Source organism: Scylla paramamosain, chromosome 3 (assembly GCF_035594125.1).
Source record: "Scylla paramamosain isolate STU-SP2022 chromosome 3, ASM3559412v1, whole genome shotgun sequence".
NCBI classification, from domain to species: domain Eukaryota; kingdom Metazoa; phylum Arthropoda; class Malacostraca; order Decapoda; family Portunidae; genus Scylla; species Scylla paramamosain.
Genome location: NC_087153.1, coordinates 6,260,343 through 6,282,245, shown reverse-complemented (window position 1 = coordinate 6,282,245; position 21,903 = coordinate 6,260,343). Strand labels below are relative to the sequence as shown.

General features: G+C 36.4%; 1 protein-coding gene across 1 annotated transcript in view; it reads right to left on the bottom strand.

The window, feature by feature from the left end:
- LOC135089628 (dnaJ homolog subfamily B member 12-like) overlaps positions 1-21,903 on the bottom strand; it is a 28,084-nt gene extending 6,181 nt beyond the window's left edge. Inside the window, exons 1-5 of the mRNA XM_063985462.1 lie at positions 21,648-21,903; positions 16,540-16,768; positions 13,025-13,170; positions 12,354-12,491; positions 5,755-6,031 (exon numbers count right to left, since the gene is read on the bottom strand). Coding sequence (XP_063841532.1) covers positions 5,755-6,031; positions 12,354-12,491; positions 13,025-13,170; positions 16,540-16,768; positions 21,648-21,786 — 929 coding nt within the window. The 5' untranslated portion in view covers positions 21,787-21,903. The remainder of the gene's footprint in view (positions 1-5,754; positions 6,032-12,353; positions 12,492-13,024; positions 13,171-16,539; positions 16,769-21,647) is intronic.

Genomic DNA, 21,903 nt, shown 5'->3' with positions numbered 1-21,903 from the left:
ACAAATAAAAATAAAAATGTTAAGAGTTCACATGCAGTGAAAGGGGGGAGAATGTGAGAATTTCAATGACTTGATGATTACATAAGAGGAGTAAGAGATCAGGATTGCTTTGGATGAGGAAAAGCATGTAAAAATATTGATAAAAAAAAAAAAGTGAGAGCTCTGAAGAAAATTAAGTGAGGTGATGACTGCTTTCCTAAACAACAGAGCTTTTCTCTGCAATCTGGAATCAGGACCATGTCATCCATTAAACGTTGCCCTTTGAAATGAAGTTTCACTGCTCATAAGGAACAGGATAGAAATTTAGGATAATAGAGAAGATACATAAACATTTCTAAAAGCTGAAACTATAATATGAAGCCATAATGTGAACCCAAAGAAACTTAAATCTTACATAATTTCACAGTAAAATCTGCACCTAGGTGTGTTACCTATTAAAATTTGTATAGCTGTCCCTTACTCCTATGTCACAAAATGTAATTTTTACTAATTAATGCTTTACATAAAGAATCATTAGTTATTAATATCAGTGCTGAGTGGATTATTCTTGAAGAGATGCAAGTGAACTTGAGATGATCTAATAATGATCCAGTTTTTGCGTATACCACAAGTCTTTACATGGAGGTGCAGTTACCAAAGCAGACAATTACCTACATGGTTCTGGACAACAGCTGATTCACCACATGCATTTAACCTATCAAGCTGGATTGCCAACTGCTACCTACCACTCAATACACTCACTACAGTTACCTACCACTACCAATTCAATGACCTTAATCCATATTAGCCTTTGACCTAATAATAAAGCCCACTAAATTGTTAGCAGTCTCTTGCTTACAGTTATGCAGTGTTTCTGTTCATATATATGTGTGCTTTGGTAAAGTATGCCTTTATATTTTTGAATGAGAAAATTCTCAACAAATATCTACATTTTTTTTTTATTTAGGAGGGACACTGGCCAAGGGTAACAAAAATCCAATAAAAAAATAAAAGCCCACTGAGATGCCTGTCCCATAAGAGTCCAAATCAGTAGTCAAAAATTGAAGGATAAGTGTCTTGAAACCACCCTCTTGAAGGAATTCAAGTCGTAGGAAGGTGGAAATAAAGAAGCAGGCAGGGAGTTCCAGAGTTTACCATAGAAAGGGATGAATGACTGAGAATAGTGGTTAACTCTTGCATTAGAGAGGTGGGCAGAATAGGGGTGAGAGAAAGAAGGTCTTCTGGAGCAAGGCCATGGGAGGAAGGGAGGCATGCAGTTAGCAAGATCAGAAGAGCAGTTAGCATGAAAATAGTGGTAGAAGACAGCTGGAGATGCAACTCTGTGGTGATGAGAGAGAGGCTGAAGACAGTCAATACTGCATTAGGTTATGATAGACCAGAAAAAAATTACTTATTTTATCAGATGAATGTTTACAGCATTGTATATTTGAAGAAGTGATAATGTCTTTCAGATCATTAAATGGGAGTTGTGAAGGCAGGGGTGGAATGTTTGCCACACCATGGGTAGTGGATGAAGCAACACCCTCCTTTTATGCAATTCAGATTACGGAAATAATCTATATTCTTGCAAACTTTTCAATATTTACTATCTGTTTGTATATTAGGCCCACATCTGTCATAAAGGTGGGCAGCTTAAACATGTATACAATCATAAGTATAGGTAAAGGCTCTGACTAAGCAATGCAGGAATGCTATCATAGGAAAGATGGAAACATTTTTACTGTGGCCATCCTGGATGAAGTCCCTGAAGAAGTATTTGAGATATAGATACACAGACCACAATATGGGTGCAATTTGCTATATTATTGTATATGAGAGGATAAGCAGAAAGGATGTGTTAGTTTGTTGAGGATTGTAAGGTAATATGATTGACAGAGTACAGGAGCCAAGACTTTTTGGAAAGCAAGAACAAAGCAAAAAGAATTAATGATGCTTAAAGTTATTACAGAAACTTTTGCACTAGTTACAGCATATTAGAGAAGGAGTTGTGGAGCCTCTGGGTATTTCAGAATTTACAGCTATCAGTGAGTAATTAAAAGAACAAACATTTGCCATATTAGCTATACATAATGTTAATTTGTATAAGAAAATCATGAGAAAAATTAAATGTGTTAAAGTATTAAAATCTTTTACTCAATTAGAAATTAAAATTTTGTGTTCTCACTTCAAATTCAGAATAAAAAAATCTCAGAACACTAAGTAAGGAAATGAAACATGTAACTTAACAGAAAATTTATTACTGAATTTGGAACATAAAATTAATAAAAATGTTTTAGATATGTTTCATTCATAACACACAATAACATTAGGGACAAGGGCATTATACAGACAAGCTTTAGCTTATATCTGTAAATACTGTTTTGTATAATGAGCAACTGAGTGGTATACTGATGACTGACTAGTATGAGGTATGCTCAAGCTCATTCAAGCCAAAGCAAAACTGCAAACTTTGAAGGATGTATGTAAGGACGAGTCATTGCTGACAAGCCTGCACCAGTTTACTGTCAGACCCTTTGGGACAACTGAGACACTTACAGAACAAAGGTAACATATAAATCCTGTAGTATACTCATATTTGAATTTCCATTCCCTACAACCTCTCTGATGCAAGGTACAAACATGCAAAAGAAAGAAAATCAAATATGGAACATAATTCTACTCACCATTCAAGTGCAACAAATAACAGGAAAAATAGCACTCATAATCTAGAGGTGTTTAACATCACAAGACCACAGTTTTTCTCTATAAATTCCACATGAAAAGGAAAGAATAGCCAAGGTATTGAGTGTCTGTCTGACTTTGATCACAACATACAGGAATTCACTACTATATATATATATTTGCTACTTTTTGAAAATAGGAATGAATGAGTAAGCTTAATAGGACCATTTAATTCCCTTTTTGGCACTTTGGGAGAGAGAGAGAGAGAGAGAGAGAGAGAGAGAGAGAGAGAGAGAGAGAGAGAGAGAGAGAGAGAGAGAGAGAGAGAGAGAGAGAGAGAGAGAGAGAGAGAGAGAGAGAGAGAGAGAGAGAGAGAGAGAGAGAGAGAGAGAGAGAGAGAGAGATGCTTCATGTTCATGTGGAACTCTTTCACTGAAGATCAATATAGATTTCTGATGCTGAAGCACATTAATGTTGCTTAACTTTCCATACTAAACACTTACTACTTACCACCCAAGATTATGTTCCTGTCATTCCTGTCCTCTCACTACCACTCACCTGTCACTTCATTTCAAGCACCATCCTTCAGTAATTTCCTCTATCTTCCAAATTTTCTTGGCACAATATAGTCCTGCACTTCCCATACTGTTTCCATTTTTGTAATAATTTCACAACACACTCATCTATCATTTGAGACTGATCATTATAAATAAAGGGTTCATAACAGTTTTTTTGGTGAGATGGGCTACTTATATGATTTTTGCACAGTAGACTCATCAGTGCAAATTAAAAGTGAAGGACATATGTATAACATGACAAAAAACCATGTAAGAGAAAACGGTGATAAAGAAATGCCTCACTCTACTAGCAAAAAGTGCAACTACCACACAAAGAAGCAGCTGGAAATTCTTCCAAGCACTGGAAATAGGTTTCTTATGACCTTTAAATATGATTACAAGTACCAATGTTTCGTCTATCCCTCTTTTGTAAAGTGACATGACACTAATAAACACAGCCTGGAACCATTTCTGCAATGAATTCCCTATTTGGGACTGAGGCAAATATTATAGCTGCCTGTGGCATCACTGCTCATCTTTGTTTTACTGGCCTTCAAGCTTGTGGAAGACATTCATTACCCTGACACAGGGTACCCATTTATCAACCAACCTAAATAAAGGATGAACAGATGGGGGAGCTGTGTGCCAACTGCTCAATCCTGGATTTGAACCAGGACCTGTGGATTCATAGCCAGGCATACTAACCACTGCACCATGATGCTTAATTAGAGATTCAGACAATTATCAAATAAGTTAATTTAATTATCAGTCAATATTTCATCTCCTTTTCATAACCTATATGATAACTGCCAAAATTTTTCATGTAGTAGTCCCTCATAAGAAACTCGTAGGATGAAGGCCAAGACAAAAATGCTCTCAGGATGTTCTGTCCTACACAGCTTGTTCATTAGTGTTACATTACACCATCCTGCAATATGTTCTATTCATATATGCAAGAGGTATCCCTCCTTCACTTTCCACTTTAATTCCACATACAATCTTAAACTGCCATCCTTTTAAATATGTACACACTATCTCATATGACCTATTCTGATGTCCGTTACTGTGAAATTCGTCAAAAGGTTGCCCAAGGCAAGAAACTCCTTGTTCATCTTTATGTGCTATTTCAGGATGTCTTTATTTATCTGACAACCCTATACTTCATTCCTTAGGCAAACCATTCTACCTCCATCATCCGATTCACTTCACTGTTATTATGCTAAAACTGACAATCATTAACATGTGCATGAGAGAGAGAGAGAGAGAGAGAGAGAGAGAGAGAGAGAGAGAGAGAGAGAGAGAGAGAGAGAGAGAGAGAGAGAGAGAGAGAGAGAGAGAGAGAGAGAGAGAGAGAGAGAGAGAGAGAGAGAGAGAGAGAGAGAGAGAAACATGGTTATGTTCTTTGGAAATTTATGGTACCCAAGAGAAGGAAATAATCAAACATGTCCATGATTCAGTTATAGAGTCCTTAAATGTGCAATATTTCAAGAAATTTTGAATAAAATATTTTATAAAAAGATCATTATTTTTTAAAAATTTATAGTATGCTGAATGCCAAATATATTAATAATGAGATTGAAATGATTCTTTCGGACAGTATTCTGCTATATGCACTACAGATGATAATGAAACTTGAGTAGTAAGTGAGGATAGAGTTGTCATAAAGCAGGATACTCAGTAAAGATAATCCATAACCATTTAAATAAAAGACTATAGGCACAAGAATGTGTGTGTATGTATATATATATATATATATATATATATATATATATATATATATATATATATGTGTGTGTGTGTGTGTGTGTGTGTTGTGTGTGTGTGTGTGTGTGTGTGTGTGTGTGTGTGTGTGTGTAAGATTCAAGGAATAGGAAAGCACACTTTGGAAAGCTGCTGAACAAACAAAGACAAATATCCTGAACAGTTAAGGCACATCTAGAGATGACACAAAGGTGGATAATGTAAAGAAAGTTTTGTGAGTGAAGTATGGTTACAAATGGAAGGAAGACTTCTTAGTGGAGAAATTAGTGGCTGCTGATAAGAACATAAGAATAAGAAAATAAGGGAAACTGCAAGAACAGTCCCTGTATGAAATATACCAGGCAAGGCAACAGACAAGGTGTGATGAGAAAACAGTAATTTCAGCCAAGGTCACTGTGTAAGGAGTCTCCTTAGATTGAAATGAAATGACAGTGATGATGGTAATTAAATTAACAGTATGTAGATTGTAGAATATTAATGGAAGTATGCATCATTTCATTATGAGGCATGATTGTTTTCCACAGCTGTTTTTTTCTGAGCCATGGAAGTACCATCTATATTTTACAGAATATACTAATGAAAGTGTGATAAATGCTGAGTGGCAATGAGAAACTTTCTCAATCTTTTTTATATTCATGTAAAATATTACCATGAAGAGGAAGTCCTGGTTGCCAACCCAAATCCTTTCTTATTCTAACGATTGTGAAATTTTCCACTACATAAGGTTTACTATCTACTCAATAGCCATTTTACAACCAACAAGAAAATTATTAACCTGGTTGGCGAGAGGGAGTATGTAGGGTCGGAGGAGAGGAGGGAGGATGCGAGGGACAGCAGTAGGATGAGGAGAAGTGGCATCAGCTGCAGGAACACAGACACATTGGACTGCTCTGCATGGGCTGCCTGGTGGTTGTGGCCTGACTGTCCATGGTGGTCTCTTCCATGACCAGCCCCAGCACGCTCCCACCGCCCACCGCGACGCACATACACATTCCCTCCAGGGTAGCCGCCACCAAAGAACATGTTGAAGAGTTCCTCAGCTGTCATGTCACCTGTAGGTTCAGTAAAATAATTACATGAGCAGTGCTTCTGGATCAACACTTAGGACCATCTTTCTCTGAAGGAGTAAAATATAATATAAATACAATAAAAATTCTTTATAAAAGGATGAATGAAATCAACTACTAAACCCACCTCCCCTAACTCTCTTTCCAGCTGCCACCTTGCCTCATTATCTTAAATCAATAAAAATCTCAAATATGAAAGTAAAATCACTCATACCAAAAATGCTCCACTAACAAAAACTGTAAATGCTCTTTCATTTATGTTAATGAAATTGTCTATTAGTTCAACAAAAAGAGATCATCAAAGGCATATAAATGGGAGGTCCAGTCTGTCCAAACTCATGGAAATTTTGCTTGACTGACCATTCTGGTATGAGGCTTGCCTCCAATTATAATAAATTTAAGTAACAGGCACTGTAAACAAAGGACCTTGTGACCTCTAAAACCAAATTCTAAGATATTAATTTTCTTCATCTAAAACTACTTAAACTTACAGACTAACTTATGGAAGTGTATACATTAATAAAAATAGATAAATAAATAAAAAAAATAAATAAATGATAGGTATTAAATAAAGAATTAGGGACAAATTGTCACATAGCTTGCCTAGATACTGATTATATAAAACATCCTGTCTAAAGGAAATATGCCATGGGCAGTATCAACATATACTTCTTCTGTGAGCAGAAGCTAAATAACAAAAGTTTTTGTAAAGTGTCCTGAACATAAACATCACCTGACTGGCAATGATGGAATGCATTTATATACTAAAATAATATTTTACAGACTACACAAAAAAGGGATATAACATGAGAGTTACCATGAAATTGGTTAACTTGTAAAAAGAGAAGAAAAATTCAATATTTGTAAGAAAGATCCATCATTCCAGAAATAGGCAGACATACATCAGCTGAGTGGTGGAGTCTATTCCTTGGAAGATGAAGCTAAGAGTGGTTCCTGCCAATGCCTGAGAAACTATTGGTTAAGCTGTCCTTACTGATAAAACAGGATACATTCCATTGTAATGGAATTTTGTAGTTTGGTGAGTCAGTACTATTCGGTGCTGGCTTGGTGGTAATTGAGGCTTTTGCTATGGGCAGAGTTGGTAGTGATTGCTGGCTGTTTTAATGTAGGGGTTGGCCAATGCTCCCACAGTTTTCTGGAGAAGCACATTCTAAAACCGCCTCTTGTGATACATCTTGGTGCACTATACTTATAAGCTATAAAACATTGATCCTAAGTGTTTATGCTAATAGTATCCATGGGATCTGCTGATGTACATTCTACAGAACAGTTATTATAAGCTAAATACTCACAACTAGGCTCTCAGTGTTTTCACATTTATTTCTAGTCTCTTGCTACATATTTAGTTTGAAGTATTTTCCACTGGTTCCTACATGGATTAATATTTTATCAGGCAAATCCCCAGAGTCAAGCAAGTATTATTTGTGCTGACAGGATACTGTGACAGCTGAAACCATGTGGGGATGAAAGGACTGGCCAATATCTGACTTCTCCAAGACACCCAACAAATCCGAGGCGGGAGATACAAGTTTGTAGTGCTGTTGTAAAACCCCAGTCTATATGTGTTGTGGTTGATTGCACAAACATATCAGGAAAGAAGAAGCAAGGTGTGAAAGGATGGGTTGTATTTTCAAAGAAGAAAGCAGCATCTCAGGAAAGACATTGGGAGACAGGATGTAAACAGACAAGTTGGGAAGATGTTGGAAGACACAATGTCAGCAAACAAGCTTCACCAGTGTCTGGCTAAGATTTGGCATCAAAATATGGTTATTTCTTTCATATGTAGCAGGATTTATAAAATGGATATGTTAACTGTATAGCTTAAATGGATGAAGTAAGGTCATATAGAGAGGAATAAAATAGCATTTGTCCCAAGGTGATGATACATCCCAGATCTGAGATTATGTGCATAGTATTTAGCTCGTTTTGCCATATTTCTTGCCCTCTGCCTGATGATGGTGGCTAAAAATGTTCCTAATATTTTATTAGTTGGTTTGATAACACACAAATGATGTAAAGACTTTTTCCTAGCTGACTAATCTTTATGTGTAAAATTCAGTCTGCTGGTGAATCTCGCAGTTTTCCAGAATGCCCCAATTAGACTTGATACCCAAACCACAGATACTAAATGGAGTACGAACTCTATAAACCAAATATAATATTTTTTCATATCCTTATACATGAACACATATACACATGCAAATAAGATCCCATTTTTATGTCATATATCCTGGCCAGGTTCCCCTAACATTAACTTCTCTGAGCGTAAAGGTGGTAAGGAAACCTGGGCCGAATCAGGAACACTGTTAATTCTCTGATATTTCAACAGGAAAGTCTTGTTCAGAGAGTAACAGACATGTAAAGACTAGTTGTATATATACCGTTGTGGATCACCTGGCTTGATGTCTTACAGGTGAGCACACTGATTGGTCCGTGAAGATGAGTCTGGCCACAGCCCGGAGAGGCTCACGAAACCTTCTCTGCGGTTAGTGGCCTCTCTTGCCACTATGTAGGTGGCTTCCACCAACTTCCTCTCCTTCCTCTCCAGCCCTGTGTATAAGGCTGTTATGCTTCCACAATGTGGCAAGTGGCTGTGTTTCTCTGCATGTACAATAAAGGAGTTTGTGGTTCTAAGATGTCGCATAACTCCCTTGTCGTATGTGCGAAGAAACACAGCCACTTGCCATGGAGTGGGAACGTAACAGCCTTATATACAGGGCTGGAAAGGAAGAAATGGAAGTTGGTAGAAGCCGCATACATAGCAGCAAGAGAGGCCACTAACCATAGAGAAAATTTCATGAGCCTGTCCTGGGCTGCAGCCAAACTCATCCTTATGGACTAATTAGCGCACTCGCTTATCAGACATCTAGCCAGGTGATCCGCCACAACAGTATATATATATATATATATATATATATATATATATATATATATATATATATATATATATATATATATATATATACTCGTATATATATATATATATATATAATATATATATATATATATATATATATATATATATATATATATATATATATATATATATATATATATATATATACATACATATACAGCTAGTCTTTCTGTGTCTGTTACTCTCTGAAGAAGATTTTCCTGTTGAAACGTTAGAGAATAAACAGTGTTCCTGATTTGACCCAGGTTTCCTTACTGCTTTTACACTCTTTTGTCTTGCTCCTAGACAACATTAACTTCTCTCTCCATATAATATCTAATCATATGCAGATTAACCAAATGTAGTCATTTTCAGGAAAATAATTTCCGAGGATAGGAAGGAGATAGTGTATATGAAAAGTATATAAACATTATTGTAAAATATTATTCTAGAGTAGTGAGTCTCAAGCATCATTAGTATATGCCATACTTAAGATGTCATGTTGGGCTACTGTTCCACTCATATGTTAAAGCACAGGTGAATTCAATATTTGAATACATGTATCTATAAATATCTGTGTGTGTGTGTGTGTGTGTGTGTGTGTGTGTGTGTGTGTGTGTATAGACATAATGTGTGATTTTCTTTATATCTTCATATTTTTAATCTAATTATCTACCACGCTATATATTCACAAATCAATTTATAAGAAAATTTTGATGGCATACTTGGGTATAAAGCCTAAGCAGAATTAAGCTGGCACAGTATGAGAATCCCTGATTTAGGGACAGGCAAGTGCTGAGGCAAGATGATCTCTTAACTTTTCTCTACATGAAACAAGACCTCTTCCTCTCTCTCATGGCATGTCACAAGGGTGATATATATTATATAATGTTTAGCTGATGTTCCTAGCATAAAATCCATTTTTAAACAACTATGTATATGGCAACCCAATGTTTTTCACTTCTAAAACTGATAAGACTGTTCATACATCATATTAGACATATTCATGAATTTCCTGGATAAACTGGAAAGAGAGAGAGAGAGAGAGAGAGAGAGAGAGAGAGAGAGAGAGAGAGAGAGAGAGAGAGAGAGAGAGAGAGAGAGAGAGAGAGAGAGAGAGAGAGAGAGAGAGAGAGAGAGAGAGAGAGAGAGAGAGAGAGAGAGAGAGAGAGAGAGAGAGAGAGAGAGAGAATGCACTCTAGGCGTTTGTTTTTTCACATCTAATGATGGAAACAACTTATAAGATAAATATCAAGCACTGTCTTACCATCATAGGTTTTGTGATGCCACTTGCCCATCATCTCTTTAATGCTATGGGGGTGAGGGTAAGAATCTGATCTCCCCTATATTCTATTTAAAATATGTCGGAGCCATAATACTATGCCTGCATGTTTAATGCTATGGGGATGAGGATAAGAATCTGATCTCCCCTATCTTCTATTTAAAATATATCAGAGCCATAATAATATGCTTGCATGTTCTGCCAGACATGTGTATTCATGTGAATGGTCATGTGGGCTCCTAAATGAGCAAAACAAGTATATATATATATATATATATATATATATATATATATATATATATATATATATATATATATATATATATATATATATATATATATATATATACACATATATATATATTTATTTCGAGAAGCTACATTGCATGAGATGATGCACACCAGGGTTTTGTTATATACGAGGGTTACATTCTTTGAAAAAACCTTACAAAGAATTCAAATATATGAAACCTATCATCACATACATTATAAAAGGTTATGTTCCATGTCTTAGTTTTTAATAGCCACACAATGAATCCCAGCACTTTTTCACAAAAACAGTGTATTAAAGCAGTACTGGAACATAATCTTTCTTTTCCTTTAGGAAAGTGGCCAGGACAAGAAGTTGTCTTGCCTTAATGTGAGAATAAAATACAGAGGAGAGTTCTCAGTTTACCCCTTTCAAGTTGCCTTTTATAATGTGCTGGGAATACAGTTACAATGTTCTCCCATCCTGTCAACAGGACAATCCCCTATTACTGGGAGAATGCATTGGCAGAGATGAATTATATTTAAAGAATGTTTTGACCAATTAGACCTTGTTGGTGATGCACCACATAGTTGTTGGGAAAGGGTGAGGTGGAATAGCAGTGATGACACCATCTCAGACACAACAAAATCATAAACATGGTCAAAACTGCTGCAATATCCCAGTATCTCCCAAGATCTATTTGTGATGGGAGAGACATAATGGATGAGCTTGGATATATAGCTAGTCAAGTGATTTCACCTACACCAAGAAGGGCCTTCATTTGTGAATAACCTGAGATGCAATAACCCACAACAAGAAATAAGGCAATATCCACCACATGGAGTGGTGAGGCAAAGGTAAAGTTCCAACTACAGTCAAGTCATCTGGAGTGATAAAATCAGTGTTGTAGATGCTGGTTTATGCTATGCTTCACATTTCTTTCTGTACTACTTGTATGAGTTAATTTTTCTTGCAAATAGAGAGATCTTGCAAAAATTTGCATGTAACAAAAACCTGTGGTAATGTTTTGATCTCACACTAAGAATTATTCACACAGCAATATTTTTTTTATCAATATCTTAAATTTTTCATTATACCCTGGACCTCCCATCCTACCAATTCATATGAATAACAAAGTGTAGCAATGGCAGATATAATTTAGAAATGGGAAACATGGTTATATAGTTCAAGGGCCCAGAGCATAGCATTTTTCAGCTGGTCTCTGAGGTACAAGCCTGACCTGCTTGTAAATGGATCACTGATCTGCTCCACAGGCCAGAATGAGTCAAGCTTATCCTTCTGCAATAGGGAGATCAAAATGCAGACTAAGGAGGCCACCAACAGCAACAGGGCCAAAAGCACAAACATTTGCAAGTAGTGCATGATCAAGGCCATCAGGGTGTGGAGCAGTGGGTGGTGTGTCCTCCAAGGTGTGCCTGCAAGGAGAACACCACATGGCACCCCAGCCAAAGCATGCACCAACCCTATGACTCTCAACCTGGATCCTTCACTTCTGGGAGAGTGAAAATGGACTACAAGGAGTTTGTTACTTGGGAGTTTGATCACTTTAGATGCAGAACATAACATTTCTTCTGGAAAGAATGATTCAAGCCATCTCCTTGATTTGTGTTATATCATGCACACACAAAAAAAAGAAGGAAAAAATATGAAGTAGAATGGCCTCTGAAACGAGTCACACCTTTACAACTAGCATGTTGCACTTCCATAAACATGAGGTTATGGATAAACAAGGACTTTTGCACTCTTGGCTGCACTAGTTCTAAAAAATTCAACTTCATCTCATCTGAAATTAACAAAGTTTTCAAAGACAGTAATTCCTAAACTATACAAAACTTACTCTCATAGCCACGAGTGAAGTCATGATGGCTGTATGAATTTCTGTGGTGACTTGGGCTACTTGCTTCCTCTGGCCCATAAAGGTCATACTGCTTCTTTTTCTCTGCATCACTGAGCACAGCAAAGGCATTACCAACAGCTGAAAGAGATTACTGTTTTTCATATTTCAATTCACACCATCATATATGAAGTGACATGGACATGCTGCCTTTCTCCTACTAAAGTTATTTTAACTTTTTATCAGTATTTTGGACTAAATGTTGAAAATCTACATAAAAATATAGTATTAAGGTAACAGTCTTTGTAGTATTTTCTAAGTCTTAACTCTAAGAATATTACAAGTTCTGGTGTTAAATTTTAATTCTCTTTATATAGGTCTCTAAAGGTCATTGTTTATCCAATTTGAATAGATAATTAAACAGAAACTGAAAGAATATTCAAGTCAAATTATATCTACTTCAGGACAACTTTGCAAGACAAAAAAGTGTTCCTGCAGACTAAGCTTGTGAAACTTTTCTAACTGGAAACATTTTATATTCTATTGTCCTTGTATAAAAAAATTCACAAAATTTCATATTGGATTTAATTTTCCTTAATTTTAAATACCAAAACAGACAGATAGAAAAGAATGATGACTTATAACTTAATTTATATCCAACAGAGACAGCACACCTTTGAATGCTTCCCCTGCACCTGGTGCTTTATTCTTATCAGGGTGAAATTGGAGCGCCAACTTTCGATACGCCTTCTTGAGGTCACTGTCTGTCACGTCCTTGCTAACTCCCAAGATCTCATAGTAATCCTTACATCTCATGATCCTGGAAATATAAATACTCATGAAATACAAGTATATCCACATTATGCTCTATAATTACACATTTGTTTCAGCAAACCCCTCCATGTTGTATTTCAACTACATTACAGAGAAAAGAATATAATCTTAAAAATGTGTGAGAAGTAACAGAACAGTTCCTAACAATAGCAAGGGACAAAGAAACTATGGTGGTCATAGACTTGAGGCACTAGATGTCTCCACATGTATCTTTTGTAAAAGTGTGGCATGTAGGTTCAAATATTCTTTTGTGCTATGCATTTTTGTAACATCATGCTTGAGATATCAAAACAGATTTTTAAGCACCCTCATACTTGTTAAAACTATAAAACTTTGTCTTCAATAGTTGTAATTGTCTCTGCCAGTTTCTGTCACTCCCAACCCCAGCTGCTAACTCTGTAAAGGGGCCTTATCCATCCATGTATGGAGTATGCTTCACATGTATGGGGGGGGTGTCCACTCATATTGCTCTTTTAGACAAAGTGGGATAGAAAAACTTTTCATCTTATCAACTCCTCTCCTTAACTGACTGTCTTCAGCCTCTTTCTTGTTGCCGCAATGTTGCATCTCATGCTATTTTCTACCACTATTTTCATGCCAACTGTTCTGATCTTGCTAACTGCATGCCTCCCCTTCTTCTGCAGCCTCACTACACAAGACTCTCTTCTTTCTCTCATCCCTATTCTGTCCACCTCCCTAATGTAGGAGCTAACCAATATTCCCAATCACTCATCCCTTTTTCTGGTAAACTCTGGAACTTCTTGCCTGCTTCTGTATTTCCACCTTCCTATGATTTGAACTCTTTCAAGAGGGAGGTTTCAAGACACTTATCCTGTAATTTTTGACTAATGCTCTTGACTCTGTTTGGGGACTGGCACCTCAGTGGACCTTTTTTTTTTTTTTATTATAGTTTTGTTGCCCTTGGCTGGTGTCCCTCCTAAAAAAAAAAACTTTTACCACTTCATCCCTTTCTGAATGTAACCTTTTTCCAATTTCTTTACCTCAGAGACCTCAAGACCAGGCCAAGAAAATATCCGTCTGTCATCCAAGTATACTACATTTTATTCAGCAGAGTATTTCATTGCTAACTCTGCTATGAAGAAGTCCCTGTGCTCTGAAAAGTTTGATGGAAGTGAAGGTGCTTCTCTCATAATGGCTCATCACAATGATAGTGATTTTGACAAATCTAATTCTCTGCATGTTCCCTCCTGCCCTTGGACCTCAACTTATGCATATTACCCACTCAAACTTGACCATTTGCTACACATCTTAGTGAGAGTGCAACAGGGTGGGAACTTGATAAACTGTTCAGTATGCATGAAGAGAGCTCAAGGCACCCATTTTCATTAGGCACAAGTCATATCCAGCCAGGTGAAATGGACCCATGACAGGCAAGGGACTCGCACCCGGTGAAAATCCTTTTTTAATTCACTGTCTCTCCATAATCACTGCACAAACAGATATCTGGATGGACTTGATCTTGGATACAAAGACTATTTCATTCGCTCTTCCATTGCAGGCTAAGTTTAAGGTGTATGTAAAAACTGGCTATTTTCGACGTTTAGCGATGGGGACAAAAATCCCAGTCCTTTAGGGGTTAATACAACTGTTGACAATGGATGTTTTGACAGTTTCATACATCCTCAAGTGGCACCACAGCTAAACTTGTGCTCTTCAACACTTAGGATAAACATTCTGAGTTTTTTCTCCCATTGTCACTGGTGCTGAGTTGTTATTTAGAAGATTGGGAAATACAAGATAATGAATACCCTAATTTCAAGCTTCCTCTGCTTTCTAATTTGTGTGCATATATTACCTAGGTAAAATATTTTGTGAAACTACATGACTGTGGAGCTATCTTTGAAGGGATCTAAATTGAACTTACCAACTGTGGAGTCATTTAAATTAATCTCGCTCATTCAAACCTCTTCTTCAATCAATCCCCAGATTGCAAGCCCATTGTTACCTGAACTTAATAACAACGAATTGGATGAAGATAAAATTATATCAATTGACTGAGACAAATTAATCTCCATGAAGAGCAAAGATCTCAGTGACAAGTGATGACAAACATAAACAATAGTTGTTGACTACTCCAGGACCATTAAGAGGAACACAGATACTTAGACACTAACCCAACTCCCAAACATGATGAATTAGAGTAGAAAATAATAAAGTATAAAGTTTTCATTAAATTTTATTCACAAAGAGTCTATTATCAAGTCCACCTGAAGGAGTGAGATAGTGAACATTACCTTTAAAGTTAACTGCCATCTGTAACACTTTAAACAAAATTACATTTGTCCTGAACAATGACATTTCCTTTTTCCAGAGAGCAGGAAGAGTTGACTATAAACAAGAAAACACATATGCCTATAATGATGATGTAATTATTTATGGGATCTTGAGGACCAATATTATAACAAAATTACTTCTGATACTGCTTCTAAGTACATTATTAATCTTAATAATAACACATGCCAATTCAGACTGATTAAAAGTAATGTGAAGTCTATGGTGATGTGCATTTAAAATTTTTCTTTAGCTATTTTAAATCATAGAGAGATTTTCCACACAGCAGTGAGTTCTTTCAGCTCAGAATATCCATATAAAATTCTACTCCAATGTCTTGAGGTGGCTTATAGAGAAAGTGAAGCCAGGTAAGTGGTGCAAAAATCAATTGGTGTGTCTATTACAACAATGAATCAACTCACACCAATGTGGTAGTGCAGCAATATCTGGCCTTCTACATGACAATTTTCTCCCTCTCCTCTTACTTCCATAAATTATGTGCTCATGTCTACTTCCTCTTCCCTAAGATGAATATGAAAGAGCAAAAATTTGAAAACATAAACTGAGATCAAAGCCCAAACAAAAGAGATGAAAATGTCACAAGAGGACTTCCTGAGCAGCTTCAAATTTAGACAACATTGGGATCATTGTATGTTATGTGCTCTGAAGGAGGTAGTGATGACAGGAATTTTGAATTAATGATCTTTTAATATAAATTTTGAGGACTTCTGAGTTGCAATTAGTATGTGCTGAAAATTCAAAACCTAGTCAAAAAGACATGCATTTAATAAAACTTAAATTGATGAGAGAGAGAGAGAGAGAGAGAGAGAGAGAGAGAGAGAGAGAGAGAGAGAGAGAGAGAGAGAGAGAGAGAGAGAGAGAGAGAGAGAGAGAGAGAGAGAGAGAGAGAGAGAGAGAATGAAGTTCAAGATTCTGATCCTTTCATATACTGATAAGTCACAGCAAAACTGCAAAGATTAAAGCAGTAAAGAACAAATCTAACATAATGAAGAAAATTACACTATGAATCTCATCGGAGGACTCATGCAGTGGTCAAACTTACTTCTTGACAGCATCCACTTGTTCCTTGGTATAGTCTCCTGAAGTGGCACAAGACTGCGAGCTGCTGGTTCTCTCTTCACTTGCTGGTGCACTTCTCCTCTGCCGCACATTCTCGCCTCCACTTCGACCTCCTCCGCCACCCCCACCATCCCCCTCCCCACCTGCTGTTCCATTACTGTGAGGAGTGTGGCTTGTAGTTCCACTTAATCGGTTCAGAAGATCCAAAAATTCTGAAAATAGCAAGCTTATAAACCTCAATTGGTCAACAATAATATTTGGTAAAATACAATATAAGAATGAAAAAGTGGACAAAATTCTAATCACAATAATCATATACTGTTTGATGCCTTATAAGAAACTGTATTCTGAAAGGTACACCACAATTCTATAAATTCAATGTGAAAAAGTAGAACCTGTGATGTACAATTACTATCTGATATGAGCCTAACACTCTTGCAATGATTTAGGGAATACTGTACAAGAAGATTTCATGGGAGGTGCGATAGCAAGGTCTCATGAAGCATGTTAGGATTATGAAAAAAGCACTTCTTCACCCACCAAGAAAATGTTATGACTCACTATCTTTCAGCACTGAGCAGAGCATTATAGCAAACAGCCACCTATTCTCCATAGGGTATGAAGTTCTACTTAGTATAATCTGGCCAGTTTAAGTATCTGAGCTATCCACAAAAATAATCTAGCTTGCTTTTACCAAATAAAGCTTCATACCGAAGCTACAGCAGCTGCAAAGAGTATCCAGAATATGTGGGAGGTATTATTGGGTTAGGTGTCATAATTCTCACATATGTCACCTGACTAAATTCATATCTTGCTACATTCGTACTTCCCAATCTTATCCTAAATATGTATATCAGCACTTCTCAGGTAGCTTCATACCAATGCTGTGCAAGAAGCACCACAGACAGGGTGATTATGTTGAGCTGCTAAATAAAAATTTCCAATTTCTTTTCTTTCAATAAGTCATTATGGTGCTGCTCACACTACACATACTCGTAGAATAGGGTTTAAGAGCTTTATAGGACAAGAAAAAAAGGCAATGATTCCTTTCCTCAAACACACAACCAGGAATATCAAGAAAAGTTTTCAACATACAGAAAAAGGAAAGACAGTCATTTACACAATCAGTATTACACCAAAGGATTTCCCAGAAGGAGAGGTTCCACTTTGTAAATTTCCTCCTGGGCTTCCCAGGAAGACAAGCTTATGAAGAAGCAAGTGCTGAAAACTCCATGCATTGCAGCAATATAACTTAAGTAAATCTATCCTAACAATCTTGACAGTGTTGCAGTGTGCACCATTCAACATTACTGCCAAATGAACTGAGACTGCATCTTTGTTCTCCAACCAGCTATCCTCTTGGGACTTGTGGAAGGCATGCCACTTATCTCACTTTTGCAAAAAAAAATACAAGGATTTAACTAAGAAAGACTGAAGAAATCTTTTATGGAGCACTGAGCAAACTTTCCAGCATGGTGCACCAAGGTGTGACAAGCTGAGATTGTTCTCATACATGAATCCCTTTCATTTGTCAAACACCCACACTCAGTCATGATTTGGGGCTGCTTCTGTGGAGAGAATGGGTATGGAGGACTGTATGTGCCACGCAAGAACAGTAAAGTGATGGACCTCTCTAATGATATTTTGCAAGACTATATATCAAATTTCTAAGAAGTTCTATGGGAGAGATAGATAAGTAGGAATAGATTATTTCAAAGAAATATTTTGTGATTCCTTAAAAAAACTGCAGCTCATTCCAAAAGTGTAAATTCACAGATTTTTTTTTCCTGTTCCTTATTTTCATTATGTAAAGTAAACTGATTTAACACATTTTCATTCCAATACACACAAACCTTTTGCGGCTGTGGGCATTTAGAATAATGAAATTCATGTTTAACCTTTACATTAAAAAAGTGGTCAGGGTGAGATTAGAAGATCACTAAGGAGTAATATCTGTTTTTTAACTAGATCACAGTGATTCAAGTGGAGAGTAATCTCATTTGGACATCAACATATAGCCAGTCATTTAGTACAGCATTCATATAATGAGAGTAAAGTCATGAGCATAATTTTTTGTGTCTCAGCCATATCTAATTCTTGTTAATATTTGTAACCATTAACTATTCTACTGGTAAAGAAGATTATGCAACAAATTAAAATAAAGTATACAAGAACAAAAGGATGTTAAGAATGCTACAAGAAATTAGTAGGCATAAACATGACAGTCACTGTATAAGATGTGCATATCTAGGTCTATGCCTTCATCTTTTTTTGTGTGTTTGTGTGTGGAAGAGAGGCACTGGCTAAAAAAAAAAAAAAAAAAAAAAAAAGGCCACTGAGATGCTAGTTCCTAAAGAGATGTCAAAAGGATAGTCCAAAGTTGGAAGATAAGTGCCTTGAAACCTCCTGCTTGAAAGAGTTCAAGTCATAGTGGGAAGGAAATTCAGAAGCTGGCAAGGAGTTCCAGAGTTTACTAGTCTCATCTCTTAATCCTTCCTACAAGCTCTGTACCAGTAATCTGATAACTATATCCAATCACCTAGTACTATGTTTGAGAACTAATTTCTTCCAATCTCCTTTTTAAATCTAACCTTATCTAGCTTGAATGTGTTACTTCTTCTCCTATCCTGATTACAAAGCTATTTTGTTTATGTTGTAGTTCTCATTCCCTTAGGAGATTTAATTACCTATTCCTACCTGATAGGGATTAGCACTAACACAATACTGAAAATTTACATACTAAATTTCATGGTTTAGTGTAACTGAAGAGTAAAAGTAGAAAAAAATTAAAGGCATCTCAATGTCACCTTCCGCACAACAATATGGCAGACAGGGGACACTGATAGCTTTTAAAGTCACCATCATTCTTAACACAAAAATATATTTGAAAAATTCACTTCTGACGCCAGATTTTACTTCCGGTTAAAAATATATAAGTACCACTTACTCAGCATTAGAAAACATGAAAATATTCAAGGAAACTGCAATTCCACTAAAAAGCTTGAAACATTCTAGAGAGCTTTCATATCAATCCTATCAAATGAACATAATGGTCTATAATTATCTAACAATTCCAATTAATCAATTAAGATATTACTATTTATGCACATTAGAATCATCAAGAATCTACTTTCTAATTTTGGCTAGTAATAATGAACATATTTAGCATATAATAAAAAAATCTTGTACATATATGAATAAGCTATTTGACAGTAGGAATTGGTTGTCAGTAATCCTTGTGTATAGAGCTTTAGAAACATATTACTGGAATGGCTGTTTCAAAAGTAAACCTTATTCATGTATTCTAATATGTTAAAAATACCTGGATTTACTTCAATAGATACTCTCCTAAAAAAGTCACGAGTTGCTACGCAAGCCAAACTGACTGCTGCACGAGATAGTCAAAATTTAAGACTTTATCATAACTGAAGCTAGCTGAATATAATAACTGCCATACCCTGTCTTAAAGCATCATGAAAGTATTGAAAAATTTATCCAAAAGTTGGAAAAATTAGCCATGGGGAATGAACATCAAAACATTAACAAAAATGAAAATATACCATCCTATGAGTCAGGCTGAAATTATCCCAAACCCTTGAGTGCATTTTGGCTGACTTTGACAATTTCAAGTTGATCCAGGCTTAGATCAATTCTGTCCCAGTCATTCCGCTGCCATACTCTAGTCACTCTAGACCAAAATCCTATTCATTCTGGTCGAAAACATGTTTCTCAAATTTATTGCTTAGTGTTGCATTGATTTATGTACACAAACCTAAGAAGGAAAAATTCTGCAGTGTACTTTGGGGGAAAGTCACACCTATTGAACCACATTTTTCACTAAGTGAAAATCTTAAACTGCAATTTACTTAACAATTTTGTAAATGAAAATTTTAATCTTATTTCATTTGATGATTTTGTTAATGAAAATTTTATACAACATTTTACCTGATGATATTGTTAATATGAGAAATATTGATACTATGTTGTTATTATTCATGCTCTTCTGAGCTATATAATGACAATATCATGGTTCCCACTAGGGGCCAAAGTCACTAGGGTGAGGGTCACAAGGAGGCCAGAGTGATTAGTTTTGGGGCAAGAATAACATGGGCCAAATTGATTTCTGGCAGCATTGACTTTTTTTCCACTGTCACTGTCCTATCATTACACAGCTTTTCCTTCTATTTAGATAAATTTCTGATGTTTCAGTTTCTAGTTTACTGAGACAATTCTCATCTCTCCGAGATTCCACTTTCTCCGCCTTCCCTTAAATTCTATTATTTAATTTAATTGCCTATTTGAGGATATTTAATTTTGGTAGCGTGTAACCAAATCTCTACCTTGGAGGTCATGGGGTGATCACCCTGTGCAGCATTCAGGGCACTTACAAAAACAAGTCTGACATCTTGCTGATTAATAGTCTCTAAAGCAACCACCATTCTAAATACATCAACATACTTTTAAAAAAAGTGTGTATTAAGCCACCAGTCCTATTACTATTATTAGTTATTATTATTTTGTTTTGGAGCTGGGAGGGCATCTAAAATGTGAAGAAACAGAAATACTGCTGTCGCCTAACCAACAATATCTGCTACAGTACTGTACAATGAGCCTTCCTAAATAACCTCACCACACTGTGAGACCTGTTGTTTTAAAACACCTAAACATTCCTAGAGTTCATTATGTATACCACATTGAATTTCAATGCAAGAGTTTAGTAGTGGATGTTCAGCTGTTATGGACGAGTGTCATTGTTGACTCACAATAACTACTGTAACTTCTGCAGTTACACTGGATATCGGATATCTTGTTTATTTAACCAATACTGGGAAAACAACTGAAGGTTGCAACATCATGGAATACTGGAGTTCCTGCATTGGAAACCAACCCTAAGAACAAAACCTAAGCTAGCAAGGTGGGAATTTATTAATGATTCGCTAACGTTCGGTGCATAGGAATGATTTGTTGCTACCATTTCAGTATACCACTGGAAGCCACCATCAAAGCTACACAGCAGAAAATATTCCAAGAAAATACTATGCGGGCAAGAAGCCATAGTGGTCGCGGCTCGTCCACCGCCACTTTTCTCACCTTGGGACTTCTGGGACGGGTATAGCTTCTCTGCCTTTTGTGCAAACCGCGCTGCCTTTTCTCTGTTGCCCTCTTTAAAGTATTTCTGTGCTAAATTGAAGCATTTTTCGGCTTCGTCCTTATTCCCGTCATGAACCATGGTGTATTTCAGGTGTAAACACACACTCAGAGAGGAGGACTCGGGTTGGTGGAAGTTGACAAATCATTGAAAGTCTGGGCGGCCTCAACCAATCAGCTGGCGCCTCCCATCCTGTGC